This window comes from Periplaneta americana, chromosome 7, assembly GCF_040183065.1.
Source record: "Periplaneta americana isolate PAMFEO1 chromosome 7, P.americana_PAMFEO1_priV1, whole genome shotgun sequence".
Classification (NCBI taxonomy): domain Eukaryota; kingdom Metazoa; phylum Arthropoda; class Insecta; order Blattodea; family Blattidae; genus Periplaneta; species Periplaneta americana.
Window position 1 is genome coordinate 66442410 of NC_091123.1, and position 14614 is coordinate 66457023.

At 36.6% G+C, this 14614-nt stretch overlaps 2 protein-coding genes across 2 annotated transcripts in view; both read right to left on the minus strand.

Annotated features, from left to right (window-relative positions):
• su(r) (dihydropyrimidine dehydrogenase su(r)) overlaps positions 1-5445 on the minus strand; it is an 87932-nt gene extending 82487 nt beyond the window's left edge. The window contains exon 1 of the mRNA XM_069830841.1: positions 5269-5445. The gene's annotated coding sequence lies outside the window, so the exon portion shown is untranslated. The remainder of the gene's footprint in view (positions 1-5268) is intronic.
• Positions 5446-7477: 2032 nt separating this feature from the next.
• Positions 7478-14614, minus strand: part of Prp3 (pre-mRNA processing factor 3) — a 51705-nt gene continuing 44568 nt past the window's right edge. The window contains exons 12-13 of the mRNA XM_069830842.1: positions 14343-14433; positions 7478-9047 (exon numbers count right to left, since the gene is read on the minus strand). Of these exons, the coding sequence (XP_069686943.1) occupies positions 8895-9047; positions 14343-14433 (244 nt within the window). The 3' untranslated portion in view covers positions 7478-8894. The remainder of the gene's footprint in view (positions 9048-14342; positions 14434-14614) is intronic.

Genomic DNA, 14614 nt, shown 5'->3' on the forward strand with positions numbered 1-14614 from the left:
ACACGAACGGCTTGCCTGCGACGACAGTTCCAGCACGTACCCTCCCCTGAAGGGAAATTGAATGGCTTGGTGCTCTGGGACGTATAGGAAGGGCAGGGTTGAGGCAAGATGACCCACCTGTCAGTGTCGGATTCACGAATGCCACAGGGACAATCGTCCATATAGAGAGCACAATGGGCCAAAGCCTGTCTAAGTGTAAGGACCCGTTCCGGGTAGAGTGTGTTGGTGAAGTGAAAGAGTGAAACTGGAGTATCCCGAGAAAACCCACTATAATGTTCTTTTTGTCCACAAATTCTATCACAGCATGGCCGGAGATGGAACCCGACTGCCTGAATGCAAGTTCAGCGTGTTAGCGAAGAGCCACAAACCGGGCTTTGATTAGTAACATCAACAGTATAAATATTGTATTTAGTTCACCGGACGTTTCGTTAATACAGCCGTGGCGAAAATGTGACTCGTGAGCACATTGTGGCTCGCAATGATAGTTATGCATATCTCTTGCCACAACCCCCACCCTCTCACTCACTAGAGTCGAACTCCGTTCCATTTGTATTTGTCTCTAACCTGCGAGAGGCGTATCGTCGCAATGTCTCTCTCGAAACCATGTAGGCTACCTCTACAAAAACGAAAGTTTCAAGTAGGATGGGAGGACGCACTTTTTGCTGCCAATATGAAGAGAATATTAAATGTATGATTTGTTCGCAAGTATTACGAGGAAAACGGTTGTATAACATAAAACGGCATTATACTACATGTTACTCATGAAACATTAAAAGGTTAAGGGCTATTATTATTATTATTATTATTATTATTATTATTATTATTATTATTATTATTATTATCTCTGTACGTCGATCCTTTTTCAGCAGATGTACGAATGTAATGCGGTTAGATCTTCAATCTAAACGCACAGATTTACAATGTGATGTTAAATGAAAGCTAGATGCAAGGACTAGACAAATGTTGAACTTTTCAAATCTTTGCCAAAAAATGAATATCCCATCGCTTGCTTTGTTGAAGCCACGTTCGCTGCAACTTACGTTTGTGAAAAATTATTTTCAACAATGAAAATAGTAAAAAGCAAATTTAGATCACGACTAACAGACAGATACCTTCGTGATCAACTACGACTGGCAGTAAGTGACATAATTCCTGATTTTGAAACTGTGTCGCAGAGACATTCTGAAGACAGTTAATTTTAGGTTGTGATAATGTATCCTATGGTCTCTTATTCATTTCTTTCTTCGTTATATTTAAGTGCTTGACGTAAGGAAAATGAAAATTCGTTAATAAGTCAGACAGTTGCTTCACTTCCCCTTCGGGTATCCGCCTCCCTCCATAGGTGCTATGCACGTTGCAGGTTACACAGTAGCTCGGCGCACGATCACATTTTCGCCACGGCTGCGTTAATATATTAAATTATAGTCCATTATTACGAGTTGTGAATAACCCACTCCTCGCCATTTTCGGTGACTGGAGTTTTACATTAAGTCGAGTTTCCGTGACTATTGTATCGGTACCTTTGAAAGCTTAGAAAAGCTATTGGAAGACGCATTCTCTAATTTAACATCGGTGAGTAATTAGTACTTGTAGGCCTACTAAATTTAGAGGGTATATGTAAAAGGATACTTAACACAGGCTTTATGGGACAATATTACACCGAAAGATAGTTCATACGGTTTTCACTATGTTTTACATAACAATATTAAACTTCTAATTTAATGCTTACACAGTATTAAAATTTACTCATATTTAAACAAATATAAACGAATGAAAGTCCTTTTTTCTTTAATAGACCCCATTTTTATATGTTCCTTATACAGGGACATCACTTTATTTTTACCAACATTTTTAACATTAACCTGGCTATACTCGGAAACACTGTTGCCCCCTTCCATTACAGGAGTTTGATGTTACTAGTGCAATATGCAAACAAATCATTTTACTAGGTATAGGAGGAGAGAAAAGTAGTGTATCCATTTATGTTGTAGGAAAATACGATATTACAATTTTCAGTTTGATGATCACTTTTACGGAATTTATCAAAATACAGTAGAGTAGTAGCATTTTCTTTTTCAAAAACTCAACTTTTCAGGCGGATATGTTCGTTACGTAATGTCTACTTTATTTAGCATATTAATTATTGGTGTTAACATACAATGTAGAGTGCATTTAAATTGAGGGGGTCATAAGTAAAGGGCTGTAAGTGCACTTAAGTTACTTTTGAGAAAATGGGGTTTAAATATTTAAGCTTTCGTAAAATCGGTAAAATTTTTATTTAAATTTTAATGTGTGATGCGATTAAAATATCCCTTTGCCACTAAAATTTTTAGATACTTTAGCTTACGCTGGATGCACTTAACTCATGTTATTACAAATGTCACAAGCATTCCTTTGCTTCTAGCCACCTCAATTCAAAATAAGCTAATCTGAATGTTTAAACAAGTTGCTGAAAATGGTTGCCGTTCATTACAATGCTGGCTTCAATTCTTTACGCATATTTTTAAAAACATTTTGAAGCATATTCTCTGAAATTGAATTTATCGTTTCTTGAATATAATTTTTAGTGCGATATTATTAATATAGGTTCTTTCTTCTATAGAAAACGCAACCATATTTATGAAACACACTATACACTGCAGTGTTTACTTCACTGCTTGAAGACTTCGAATGCAACAGCGGCCGTAAGTTTGTGTGTCTGACGGGAGCAAGGACATTAGTGAAGGGGTGGGAGTGAAGTACATTCAGAAATACAGGTACAATAAAAATGCAAGTAAAAATAAAATGATGTCCCTGTATTATAGACTGTCTCAGCTGTTGTTATGTAAGATTTGAATTATTCTCTCTTTTGCTGTCGGCTCCAATTTCCTCACCGATATTGTATAAATCCCCCATCCCAGGGGAAAAGGTCTAAATTGATTACTGGAATACTAAGGGATATTGTCACAGTCTAGTATATGCAGTCGCGAAGGTCAATACGTAGTAAATATGCAAACATTAAATAGTTGCTCACCACTAGGATTGCTAATATCGCCTCATTACAGGCAATGCAAAATAGTACCGTCACAGTCTATTGTTTCTAGCACCCTCAAAACTCAAGCTTCGTGACTGTATATAGTAGACTGTGATATTATTATAACTGGAGCTAAATGAGAGCTCAGAGCAGTGTGGGATGAAGATAAAATGTCGCAAGCCTTCGACCCAAAGACGTTTCATAGTTTAACCCTTCGACCTTACAGGATAAGTGGATAAAACGAAGAGCATTAACATACATATAAGTAAGCCTATTATTTACCGATCATTCGTTTTCTGAGAAAGGAATTGCCATCACGCTCTATAAAAAGTGGGCGCCACAGATTCTGGCATAGCCTACATGTAAGCATACTGCGGGGGTTTGAGTCATAACAACGTATCTACAAAATTGGTCATTTTGACATATCTACAGCATTACTGACTGGGGGAACCAATCTATTTAATGACAAAACGACGGAACGTCTATCTTTAACCGTTACGGAAATAGAGTGTTGCGTATCTACAAAAGCACATGATTATTTAATGTCAGAACAACGTATCACCTTATACGCTATTGTGATTCTATATATTACGCTATGGTGTTGAATGCCATAACATATGTGCAGATTCGTTGTTTTGTCTCTAAATGTGGACTATTCAATTTTAGATGCGAAATCAAAATGTAGTGTATCTGCAGCCTTATAATCACTAATTGTTTTCGTAACCCTTGAAATAAAGGATTTTAACAATGATAGTTACCTCTAGCACGCTTCATTGTTGCACTGGGAAAAAAATGGCACATATTTTTTCAGTCTTGCAATGATGTAGGTACATTCTATTCTTTGTCTTGCACCGTCGCCGTGGCCGAAGGCATCCTGCCTAGGACTCGCGTTACGGAATGCGCGCTGGTTCGAGTCCTCATGGGAGAAGAAATATTCTCATACAATTTCTGCCAGTGTATGGGGCCGGTGTCCACCCAGCATCGTGATGTACTTGGGGAATTACGATAGGTAGCAAAATCCGGTTACGAAAGCCAGCTATAATGGTTAGGGGGGGGGGAGATCATCGTGCTAACCACACGATACCTCCATTCTGGTTGGATGATCGTCCACCTCTGCTTCAGCATGTGAACGTGAGGCCAACAGCCGGCTGGTCGGTCATGATCCTTCATGGGCTGTCGTGCTTCAGATTATTATTTCACCATCTTGTCTAATTCTTATCATCTATTTGTACCTCATGGTTTTGTGTGAATATATTCATTTGCTAAGCATTTCCCGTTTAATTCATATCCTTCCGTTCTAATTGCATTGCTATCCTTCCCTATCTATCCTCTTCCATTCTCACCCCTAACTAGACTGTTTCGTTTCCTGTTCCCTCTTTCCTATTTAAATATTGCATATTCCTTTCATTACTTTTATTTTTTCTCGATTCTTTAATGCAACTTTTCTGAACTATTCCTTCTTTCCCAGCTATTTTCAATTTGTTATATATATATATATATATATATATATATATATATATATATATATATATATATATATATATATATCTTCTCATGTTCCCTATTTTATAACGTATTATTTATTATATTCATACTAGTATGTACTGTATGTAGGCCTATTGTAGGTATGTACTGTATGTAGGCCTACTGTACGAATGTACTGTATGTAGGCTTACCAGCGAATAAGGATTACAAAGAAAGGACACTGAGCGAATTTTCCTGTGTTTTGTTTCTATGTGCTCCGGCATTTAGTTCCACTTTCAAGCGCTAGAGGTCAGTGTAATCGAGCATACGCCAAGATAATAAATGAGTATAGAGTTGAGATCAACGAGTTACGGCTGGTTCACAATAAACCGGGAACGAGAAGCAGAGAACATGAATATGAAAATTTTTTATTCACAATAAACCGAGAACGTAGACGACTATGCATATCGATATGCATGTCAATAACGATATGTAAAGTCGATATTACGCATTCTGATGCTATTTGTGTATAATTGACCAATGGCGTTCTCTCATGAGTACAAGGCAGCCAAATAAACACAGGTTAACCAACTTCAAAATTTCAACGGTACTATAATATGCCCACGCATCTTTATTATCACAACCTATTTTAAGTCTACCATAACGTGAAATAATTAGAGAAGAAACATTTGTAATAAAACAAAAATGAACACAACAGTAGTTGTTGAATTGAAGCATGAATATGTAGTGTGTAACACAACCAATACAGTAATAAAATATGATTCACTTACGATCGGTGTTCAAAGAGCAGCTATTGAAAGCCACGTATTCTCCTCCATTTTCTCATCTTTATACGAGGCGCGCCGCTTATCGTAAACGTGAGGATTTTCCTCAAAACTCAATATTAGAATCTCATCAAATAAAACTTGCTCCATGATGCACAGCACAGAACAAAATAATGTATAGGTTATGTCACGGTCTTCTTGCTACAAAATATACGACAAAATAGCTTTTAGATGGCAATAAAATGAATCTATTGGGCTGTGATCGGAAACGTGAACACCAAAGTCGAAACTTGGCCAACTCTCCGTTCCCGATCCCGGGCTCCGGCAAGCTTTTCGTTAATTGTGAATGCTCACATTTAAATGTACACATTTTAGCAATTTTACCGTTTTTATTCCGATTCTAGTTTCCGGTTTATTGTGAACCAGCCATTAGAAAGAGAAACTTCTAACTCGTCGGTTGAGACACAGGATCCAAACATCGCCTAACTTATTGCATAATCCAGTAACGCTTTGCTTCAAATAAATTCAAGTTAACAGATTTCCTCATTTCTCAGTGACAAACTAGTTGTAATAATATTTTTTTTTTATATTTCAGATATAATACATTATATTATAAAATAATATAATACATTATAAAATTATGTATCGAATTCGTTTAATATTTGTATATAATATAATGTAGGTATATGGTTTTACGTGTCATAAGAGTTTTGTTTTTCCATTTTCAGTGCTATCAAATCATTACATATTTTAATTGTTGTTGGGGTCAATGTCTCAACTCTCATTATAAAGGAACTCTAGAGTCTAGACATTACAGTTAATGACGGATTTATTATTTTATGGATCCAATTTATTTTATTTGAATACATAATGTACCTAGATGCATTATGTGATATTTCTGCTGTGTCGACTGCTAGCTGGTGTGATGTCAGCGCCAACTCTAGGGAGAAAGCAGAATCTCACGCTCTAGCTGGCTTGAAGGTCATTGAAATCAGTCCGACTACATCAAAGGTACCCACGAGAAGTGTCCATACTTTATTACCTATACGCTGGGCCTACTGTATGCTGGTCTGCTGTATGTTGTACGTACTTATGTATGTATGGATATATGTGTTTACTGGGATGCGTCCAAGATTTTTTTAGGAGACCTATTGTAGATATGTTCAAATTTTTTATTTTATTTTTTTTTTTTCAAAAACTAACTACAATACATATGGTAACAAAACTTTGATGTTTCATTACTTATAATAAAATTACAGATTGAATGAAACAGAACTTCTCATGGGATTAAATACAGCGCCTTCAACTTAAGACGGTGGCCCAACATGCATTCTTTCTACCCGTTTTTAGTGTTAGTTTATCTTCCGTAAAATTAATTTAATGGTATTTATTTCCTTACCTTAAGGCATAAGATGTCCAAAATGACCTCCTCTAGTTTCAATACAATGCTCACACCAGCGAAGATGATGCTGAAATACGCAATCCAATTCCGTCTTGAAATACTGGAGATCACGGCCCGAATATTTTCTTGATGTTCCACTAATGTATGAGGATTGTTCACATACACTTTATGTTTTAACATTCCCCCAAAGATAAAAGTGACATGAATTAAGATCCGGGGAACGCGGGGGCCAATTAACGATCACTTGTTCGCCAAACACACACCTTAATTCCAGCATAGATCACTCTGCTCTATGGGCTGTTGCATTGTCTTGCAAAAACCATCCATAATTTTTTTCATCCTTGTTCATTTGTTAAAAAAATTGAAACAATATGTCATTGACTTAACGATGAGAATCTACTGTGTCGTATTGGAAGATTGGCCCGATTATTCTCCTGGAAGTGATCGCACACCACACACCAATCTTAACATCATGCAGAGGTGCTTCATGAAGCACATTGGGATTGTCAGTCCAATAGTGATTATTCTGTGAATTTACATATCCGCTTAAATGCAACCATGCTTCATCGGTAAAGAATAACAGTTCGGGATTGATTATGCCATAGCGTATGGAATTTAAAAGCCAGTTACAGAAATTAATTCTAACATTATGATCAGGAATGTTCAGTTTGTGAGCTTTTCTAATTTTATAAGACTTTAAATGTAACAAATTCGTGACTTTATGGGCCGATCCTACAGACACACCCACCTGTGCAGCTACACGCGAGATAGATTTTTCAGACTCGCCTCTAAGAGTGCTCCAATGCCATCAAACTTACAAGGGAAGTATCACACCCCACATGCCGAAACTTACCTCGAAACTTTGGTGACATAACCGATGTACTATGAGAAGATCACGTGCAAAACATTAGCTGCCTGTTTCCACTGCAAGGCCCCGAAATCGAAGCTGGAATCCTTCTGTGGCCAGACGATAACGCGGCGCAGCTGGACATCCCTGCCTCACTGGCGAGCGGAGTGGAGTGCGTGTGTGAAATGGAGTAAACTCTCTCGCGTCCCATCTTCTCAATGAAGTATAAACAAGAGACAGAAGTGACTGGTATCGATTGAATATCATTAAAGCTATCTCGTGACCTTTCCTGTCGCCCGCTCTTCCTTATCGCATTGTTTGATTCGCATTCCTTCCGTCGGTATTGTGTCCTTGCGAGACCTATAACCCTGTAGTCGTCCGCTTGTATTGCTGACCTTGACTCACGTAAGTCTGTTCGCTGCTGATTGCCACCCACCGCTCCACTGGCTTGCACACAGGAAGGGCTGTCCAATCCAACTAGTAGCGACTAGTAACCACTTCCCTATTACTTACATGCAAAATTCCGGGGTTTATTTCGGGGCCTTGCAGTGGAAACAGGCAACTAATATTTTTCACGTGACCTTCTCGTAGTACATCGGTTATGTCACCAAAGTTTCGAGGCAAGTTTCGGCATGCTGGGTGTGATACTTCCCTTGTTAGCTACACATAGAGTTGCACTGAGCATTCTCCGAAACTTGGAGAATTTTTACATCAAGTTATGTAAAAAGGTATGTTAATAAACCATTATTTACACTTAAAATTATCACTTATTTCTCGATCCCTCTAAGTGGCACATGGAGTATTATATTGCACTAATATTAGAATGGAATTTTAACAGTCACAAATTGAACATTTTAGGCACCAAATTCAATTTTTTCGTAGCCAAGACGACCTGACCCTGAAACTTGTCCAGCCATATATATGTGAGACACTCACTAGTTGAGATAGTCACAGTTGACGACTTTTTCAAACAAATGCTTAGGCTTGAATCAAGCACTACGAGGATGTAAAGCAGGTATAAAATTTAAATAACAGTACAGAAATCGTATTGGGTGCTTAATACATTTGATTATTTTCTTCTTAAAAGAAAAAAAAAAAACTGTTAATAAAGTATTATTTTCAGACTTTCTATACATTCCTTGTAACATAGTACAGTATGCTGAATATAACACACATCTCTCGTCTGTACCCAATTTGATTATCAAATGAAATTTCATATAACTGAGTGACAGTTCAAATACGTATCTCCAGTGATGATCACAGTCATGTAGTAACTTCATCCATTACTACATGTATAGTAATGACTTTAACTAATATCCATAAATCATAAATAAGTAATGCTTATAGGTTCTTCTTCACTGAATTATATGAAGTTAACGCAAGCTATACATCATCAGTTGCCTCTAGAACAGCGCCACTGTAAGCCAAGTCCCAGTACTGTTCTACGGAGTGCTTCTTGAAGTGCTCTCTTGCTAACTTTTCTGTAGGACACACTTTGAACTTCATCTCACCGAAGTTTCTTTGTTTTGTCATCCCCTGAAAGTAAAAATTTTGATTTGTAATACACAATATAATGCAGGAACAGTTCAGATCCAGGCCTCAACCAGCCAATACAATTAAAACCTCTCACAATTTACAACAATATACACTGCTCAAAATAATTAGAGGAACACTTGTAATAAATTTAATAAGTTAGTGTTTTTTGAAGCTGTGATGCTGAAAATTGGACAATATGTAAATTGGATCATTTATGGAAACAAATTTTAAAGATCCATTTGATTACGGAAGCCACTGACAACTTCTAATTGGTTAGCTTTCTGACATTGCTATAGTGACGAATGCCGATTATTGCCTTGTTTATTAAAGTCTGTGACAAAATGAAGCATTTAAATGAGTTTGAAGTGTATCATGCTCTACTTCTTTTATGACAAGGTCAATCACTGAGACAAGTGGCTAGAGAGCTTGAGGTTTCTCCTTCCATGGTGTCCAGGTTACGCAACAGGCACAGAGAGGCAGGTCAGTATTGTAGAAGACCTGGACAGGGCCGTAAATGTAAAACAAGCCCCAAGATCACAGATACATTGTCCTATCTGCTCTTCGACAGCGTACAGAAACTGCAAGAGACCTGCAGAATGACTATATGGCTTCCGAAATCCGGGTTTCAGACAAAATGGTAAGGAACAGATTAAGGAAAGAGAATATTCGTCCAAAAAGGCCAGTTAAAAACAGAGTTTGACAAATGAGCATAAGGCAGCAAGACTTATGTTTGCTGAAAATCATGCGAACTGGAACCTGAACCAGTGTCTGTGATCTTCTCGGACGAACCCAGGTATCGTCTTACACATTGTGATGGTTGTTTAAGGGTGTCGGGACAGTCGGGGGAAAGATTTTCTGTAGGAGCTGTACAGGAAATTGATAGATTCGGTGGAGGCTCCATAATGGTGAGGGCCGGAATTATGTACAACAATCGTACAGAGCTCATAATTGTTCCCCAGTGACTAAATGCTGTCCAGTATATCGAGGATGTTCTACAAGACCATCTAGTACCTGCTGCCATTGGAGTAGGCCCTGGATTTCTGTTATTCAGGATAATGGCAGGGCACATTCTGCAGCTGCCACCAGGGATTTCCTAAGGGAGAATGAAATTGAGGTAAAGGAGTGGCCAGCAATCAGCCCAGATCTCAACCCTATTGAACACTTGTGGGTTCTTATGGATAGGAAAGTCAGGAACCGACATCAAGCTTCACAAACCCTGCAGGAACTTGGAGATGCTCTAAAGGCGGAATAGGAGAATATCTCCAAAGAGGAAATATAGAATCTCATAGGGAGCATACCAAGCTGTCATCGAATGTCGTGGAGGCCATACATGATACTAGATCTTTACAACAGGTGTTAAGTTTGATAAGTGAGGACAAGATTCAATGTCTTATATAGTGCAATGTTTTAAAAAATTGTTTGTTGACATGGAGATAAATGTGGCCATAAATTACCATAAATACTATACTTTATTAATTTCATATCTGTACATTTAATCAATGAAAAAATATTTAAATAATTCGTAGTGTTCCTCTAATTGTTTTGAGCAGTGTATTTCCTATATGGTATCATAAAGATCTGTCACCAGCAATATTTGTGACCCCCTCCATCTGATTACATCCGGATACATGCATGGCTGGAGTGTTAGTGAGAACAAGATAATTGCACGAATAGAGATGACTTTTTGGTACTGTTGTAATGGATAGTGATGGCATGTGCAAGGACTTAGTGGTGAGCTATGCTATGAAATTAGTTCTCCTGAAGGAGCAGGACGAATCCTAGCACGATATCTCTCTGAGAGAACACTGACATATTTTATTTACCTTTCAGACCGCTAAATTTTACAAGTGCCATCACCGGAGAGTTATAACCTAACCTCTTCCCCAGACGTTACACTAACCATTCGGTTAATAACTTGAAACTCATCCCTAATGGGCTCAATCCCAATCCACATCAGCTGACCAGCTGACTACACTAAGATTCGCTGAGTTTTCAGGTTTTGAATAGGCAGTACCATTTGAAGACTAACCAGCGATCAGGGAATGACATGGAATAGTGCAGGGTTTAAGTCACAGTCGTTGCTACTCGACTTCTAAATATGCAACAAACTTTGAATGTGAACGTGCAAAAATGCGACAACCACATTGTACTTCAGAAACGAAGAGGTAACGGAGAAAATGAAATCAGAGATATGTTTGAACTAATCAGAATTTAAATGAAATGCTAATGGCATGAGCAATGTTAAAACAGGTATTGAGCAATAGATGTTCAGGAATTGATTTCAAAGAGTTGGTGCAATTCATGTAAGTGAACAATTTGTACTAATTGATTGATATAATTCCATCACACACTGTAAGTTATGAGCGAGGGTTTAGTTGCATGAATCTTGTAAAAACTAGAATTAGAAACCCCTTTCAGTAAAAGAGTTAGCACTCTGCTAACAAAAAATCTTGAACGGCCTACTAGTAAAGAACTTCAATGTTTAGAGTGCCATAAAATAATGTATTTTAAAGTGATGTACACTCAGCAGTAAATATTGATACTTACATAAGTATATCTAGAGTGTGATAAGATGCATTAAAAGTAATAAAACTCCAAGAAACAAATTACATAACTTTTTGTTTCTGCATACTTCATTAATTTTATCTTTCTGCACAATTATTTATAATATTGCACAAGCATTTCGCAATTTCCACAAACATAATTTTTCATTAGTGCATTTTTGCGACAATTATTTATTTTCTAGCTTAAACCCTGGAATGGAGGTACATAAGACTGATATTGTACCTAATATGGGGAAATAGGAGAACCAAGAGAAAACCCTAACTAAGTAAAATACAGAATTAAAATTTGGAGTCTTGATGGGAGTCCACTTGTATGTACGCAACAATTTCACATGGCTGTCCACAAGTAGCATATATACAGGGGCTATTATATTGTATTTTTATTTACATTCAATGATATTCGTACATCATTTCACAGCTAGAATATGGAACATGTCAAACAAATCTTAATAGTACTATAAAGTCTTAATTGAAGATCTCAGAACAATAAGTGGGTTATTGACCAAATGTGGCATTTTCGAATTTTCAAACTTTCTTACTATTCCCGCCTCATAGAATCAGAATCTGTCATTGGTTCTCTCATAAACCCATTTGTAGTATTAGAAACTGAAGTTCATGTAATATGCTGTTCCAAAAAAATTAAGTGAATAGAAACTTTGTTTTTGCTCTCCTGAAAAGTTGCCTTTTGGTTCATAACCCACTTATTGTACTGAGATCTTCAATTATAATCACACTCTAGTTGAAGACTTTTACAATATACTAATACAACACACAGGGTTAGTATCGATGCCTAATAAACGACAGAAATATTCATGTAGCATCTCATAAATTCACCTACAGAATAGAATGCGTGAGAAATTAGATAATTCCTTAATTTGGCCCTAAATAATCTTATGTTTTGAGTTTCATTTTTTATATCCATAGGGAGGCTATTAAAAATTTTTACTGCCACATAACACACTCCTTTTCCTTTTTGATAGCACAATAGACTTTCCGATGATGTATGAAAGTCATTTTTTTTGACGAGTATTTATGCTATGAACTGTTGCATTAGTTACAAAGTTTTCACGATTACATACGAGGAAGTTTATTAATGAAAAAAATATATTGACAAGCCATGCGGATTATTTGTAATTTTTTTAAATGGTCCTACACGATTCTCTAGACTTGGCACTTACTATTATTTTAATTGCTCTTTTTTGCAGTAGGAATATACTGTTACTATCTGTAGAATTTTCCCAGAATATTATTCCAAACTCATAAAATAAGAGAGCTCCAAATTTTATTTCCATATCTGTACTTGTCTACCACAGTAGTTTTTCAATGAAAAAATTTCAAGCCTGATTAGGACTCGAACCAGGACTGCTTACTTGGCAGGAAGGTCTAGACCACTCAAGACACCATTGGAACTTATGCTATGATATAAATCATAATTGCAATACCACTTCAGATATATTCGTAAATTTTCTGAAGCTTTTTTCTAACAAATGCATAGTATACAAGTTTGCGTGTAACAATATTATATAGGTATATAAATATTACCATGTCTAAATTTAAAACACTGTTTTCATTCATTATATTATATACATTGCAGGGCTTACATCATTCCTTCAGACCACCTCCAATCAGTTCTCACTATTCTCCCACTCCCAGATACCCCTTTTACATTCCCTTCTTTCAGAGCCAGTAAACTGAGTCCTGTGTAGTTCTAAAATGTTAAAAATGTCAAGTTCCAGGATACAATAGAATATCTAAAAGTATAATTTTGATCACATCCACCATATAAGCCTAAAACACATATAAGATCTACTGACATATTGATGGCCCATTTCAAAATATAAAGTTTTGAGAAAACCTGAATTTTAAGCTTCATGTTGCTGTGAAAAATCCAATTAACACATTCTAATTTGAAACTTAAAGTATATATTAAACATTATTAACATAATTTAGAGTAATTTCAATGATCCTTCGATTTTTCACAGCAACATAAAGCTTTAAAATGTAGGTTTCTCGAAACTTTAAATTTTGAATTGTTTCCCTCTCGAACTGGCCCATCGATATGATGTAATTATTTATAAAGAGTGGTGTTATCCAGTGTACTGTGCTTCTGACTTTATATCTAGAATGTTTGGGTTTGATTCCACAGGTTTTACACAGGTTCTCAATAAAAATATGAGGTTATCATTCTGCAGTAGGCTATGATATATTCTCATCAAAACAAAGTAAATTCTACAGTTTAAAATAATGCTAAAACATCCACGAAATGGGGGAGGGGGGAAATAAAATAAAATAAAAGTACAAATGAAAGATTTCTACTTTTCTTTCCATTCTCAGAGTAACACAGCCTGAAGTTTCAATGTTTTCATCAGTAAAATTGCTCATAGATGTTATTTGGCAAGATGGGTCAGAGTGTTTGCCACAGGATTACCCGACATTCGTATAATAGTTGAGGAAACCTCGGAAGAAACCAACCCGATACTCCACATAGTGGTATTCAAATCCATGCCCAAGCGCAGTCTCAGACGTCGATTTCAACTCACTAACATCTGAGTTATGGCAGTGGTCAAGACTTCCATTATAGCGATTAACTGATTGACAAACCAATAGTAAGTAAATTCACCACATTTCACAACTCATTATGTTCTTATATTTATTTCTAACAAGTACAGCGAAGTGCATGGGTATGGCTAGTACTATAATAAAAATGATGACTATTATTGTAAGAGCTTACCTCCCACACCATTACACACTTATTAGGAGATTCATTTCCGTCTGTATCTTTTACTGTGTCCTCCTCCCATTTTACCCTATTCAGCATCAACCTGTAAAGATAACACCATCATTATTTGCAGTAATGCTCTTCTTACTATAATGTGATTATAAATAAACCAACATTACAAAACTTTCAGCAAAACACTCATGAATTCATTTTCACATGTGCTTCACTGACAGAATATTTAATCAATATTTTTGACTAAGGGAGAACGAAATATCAATTGGTTG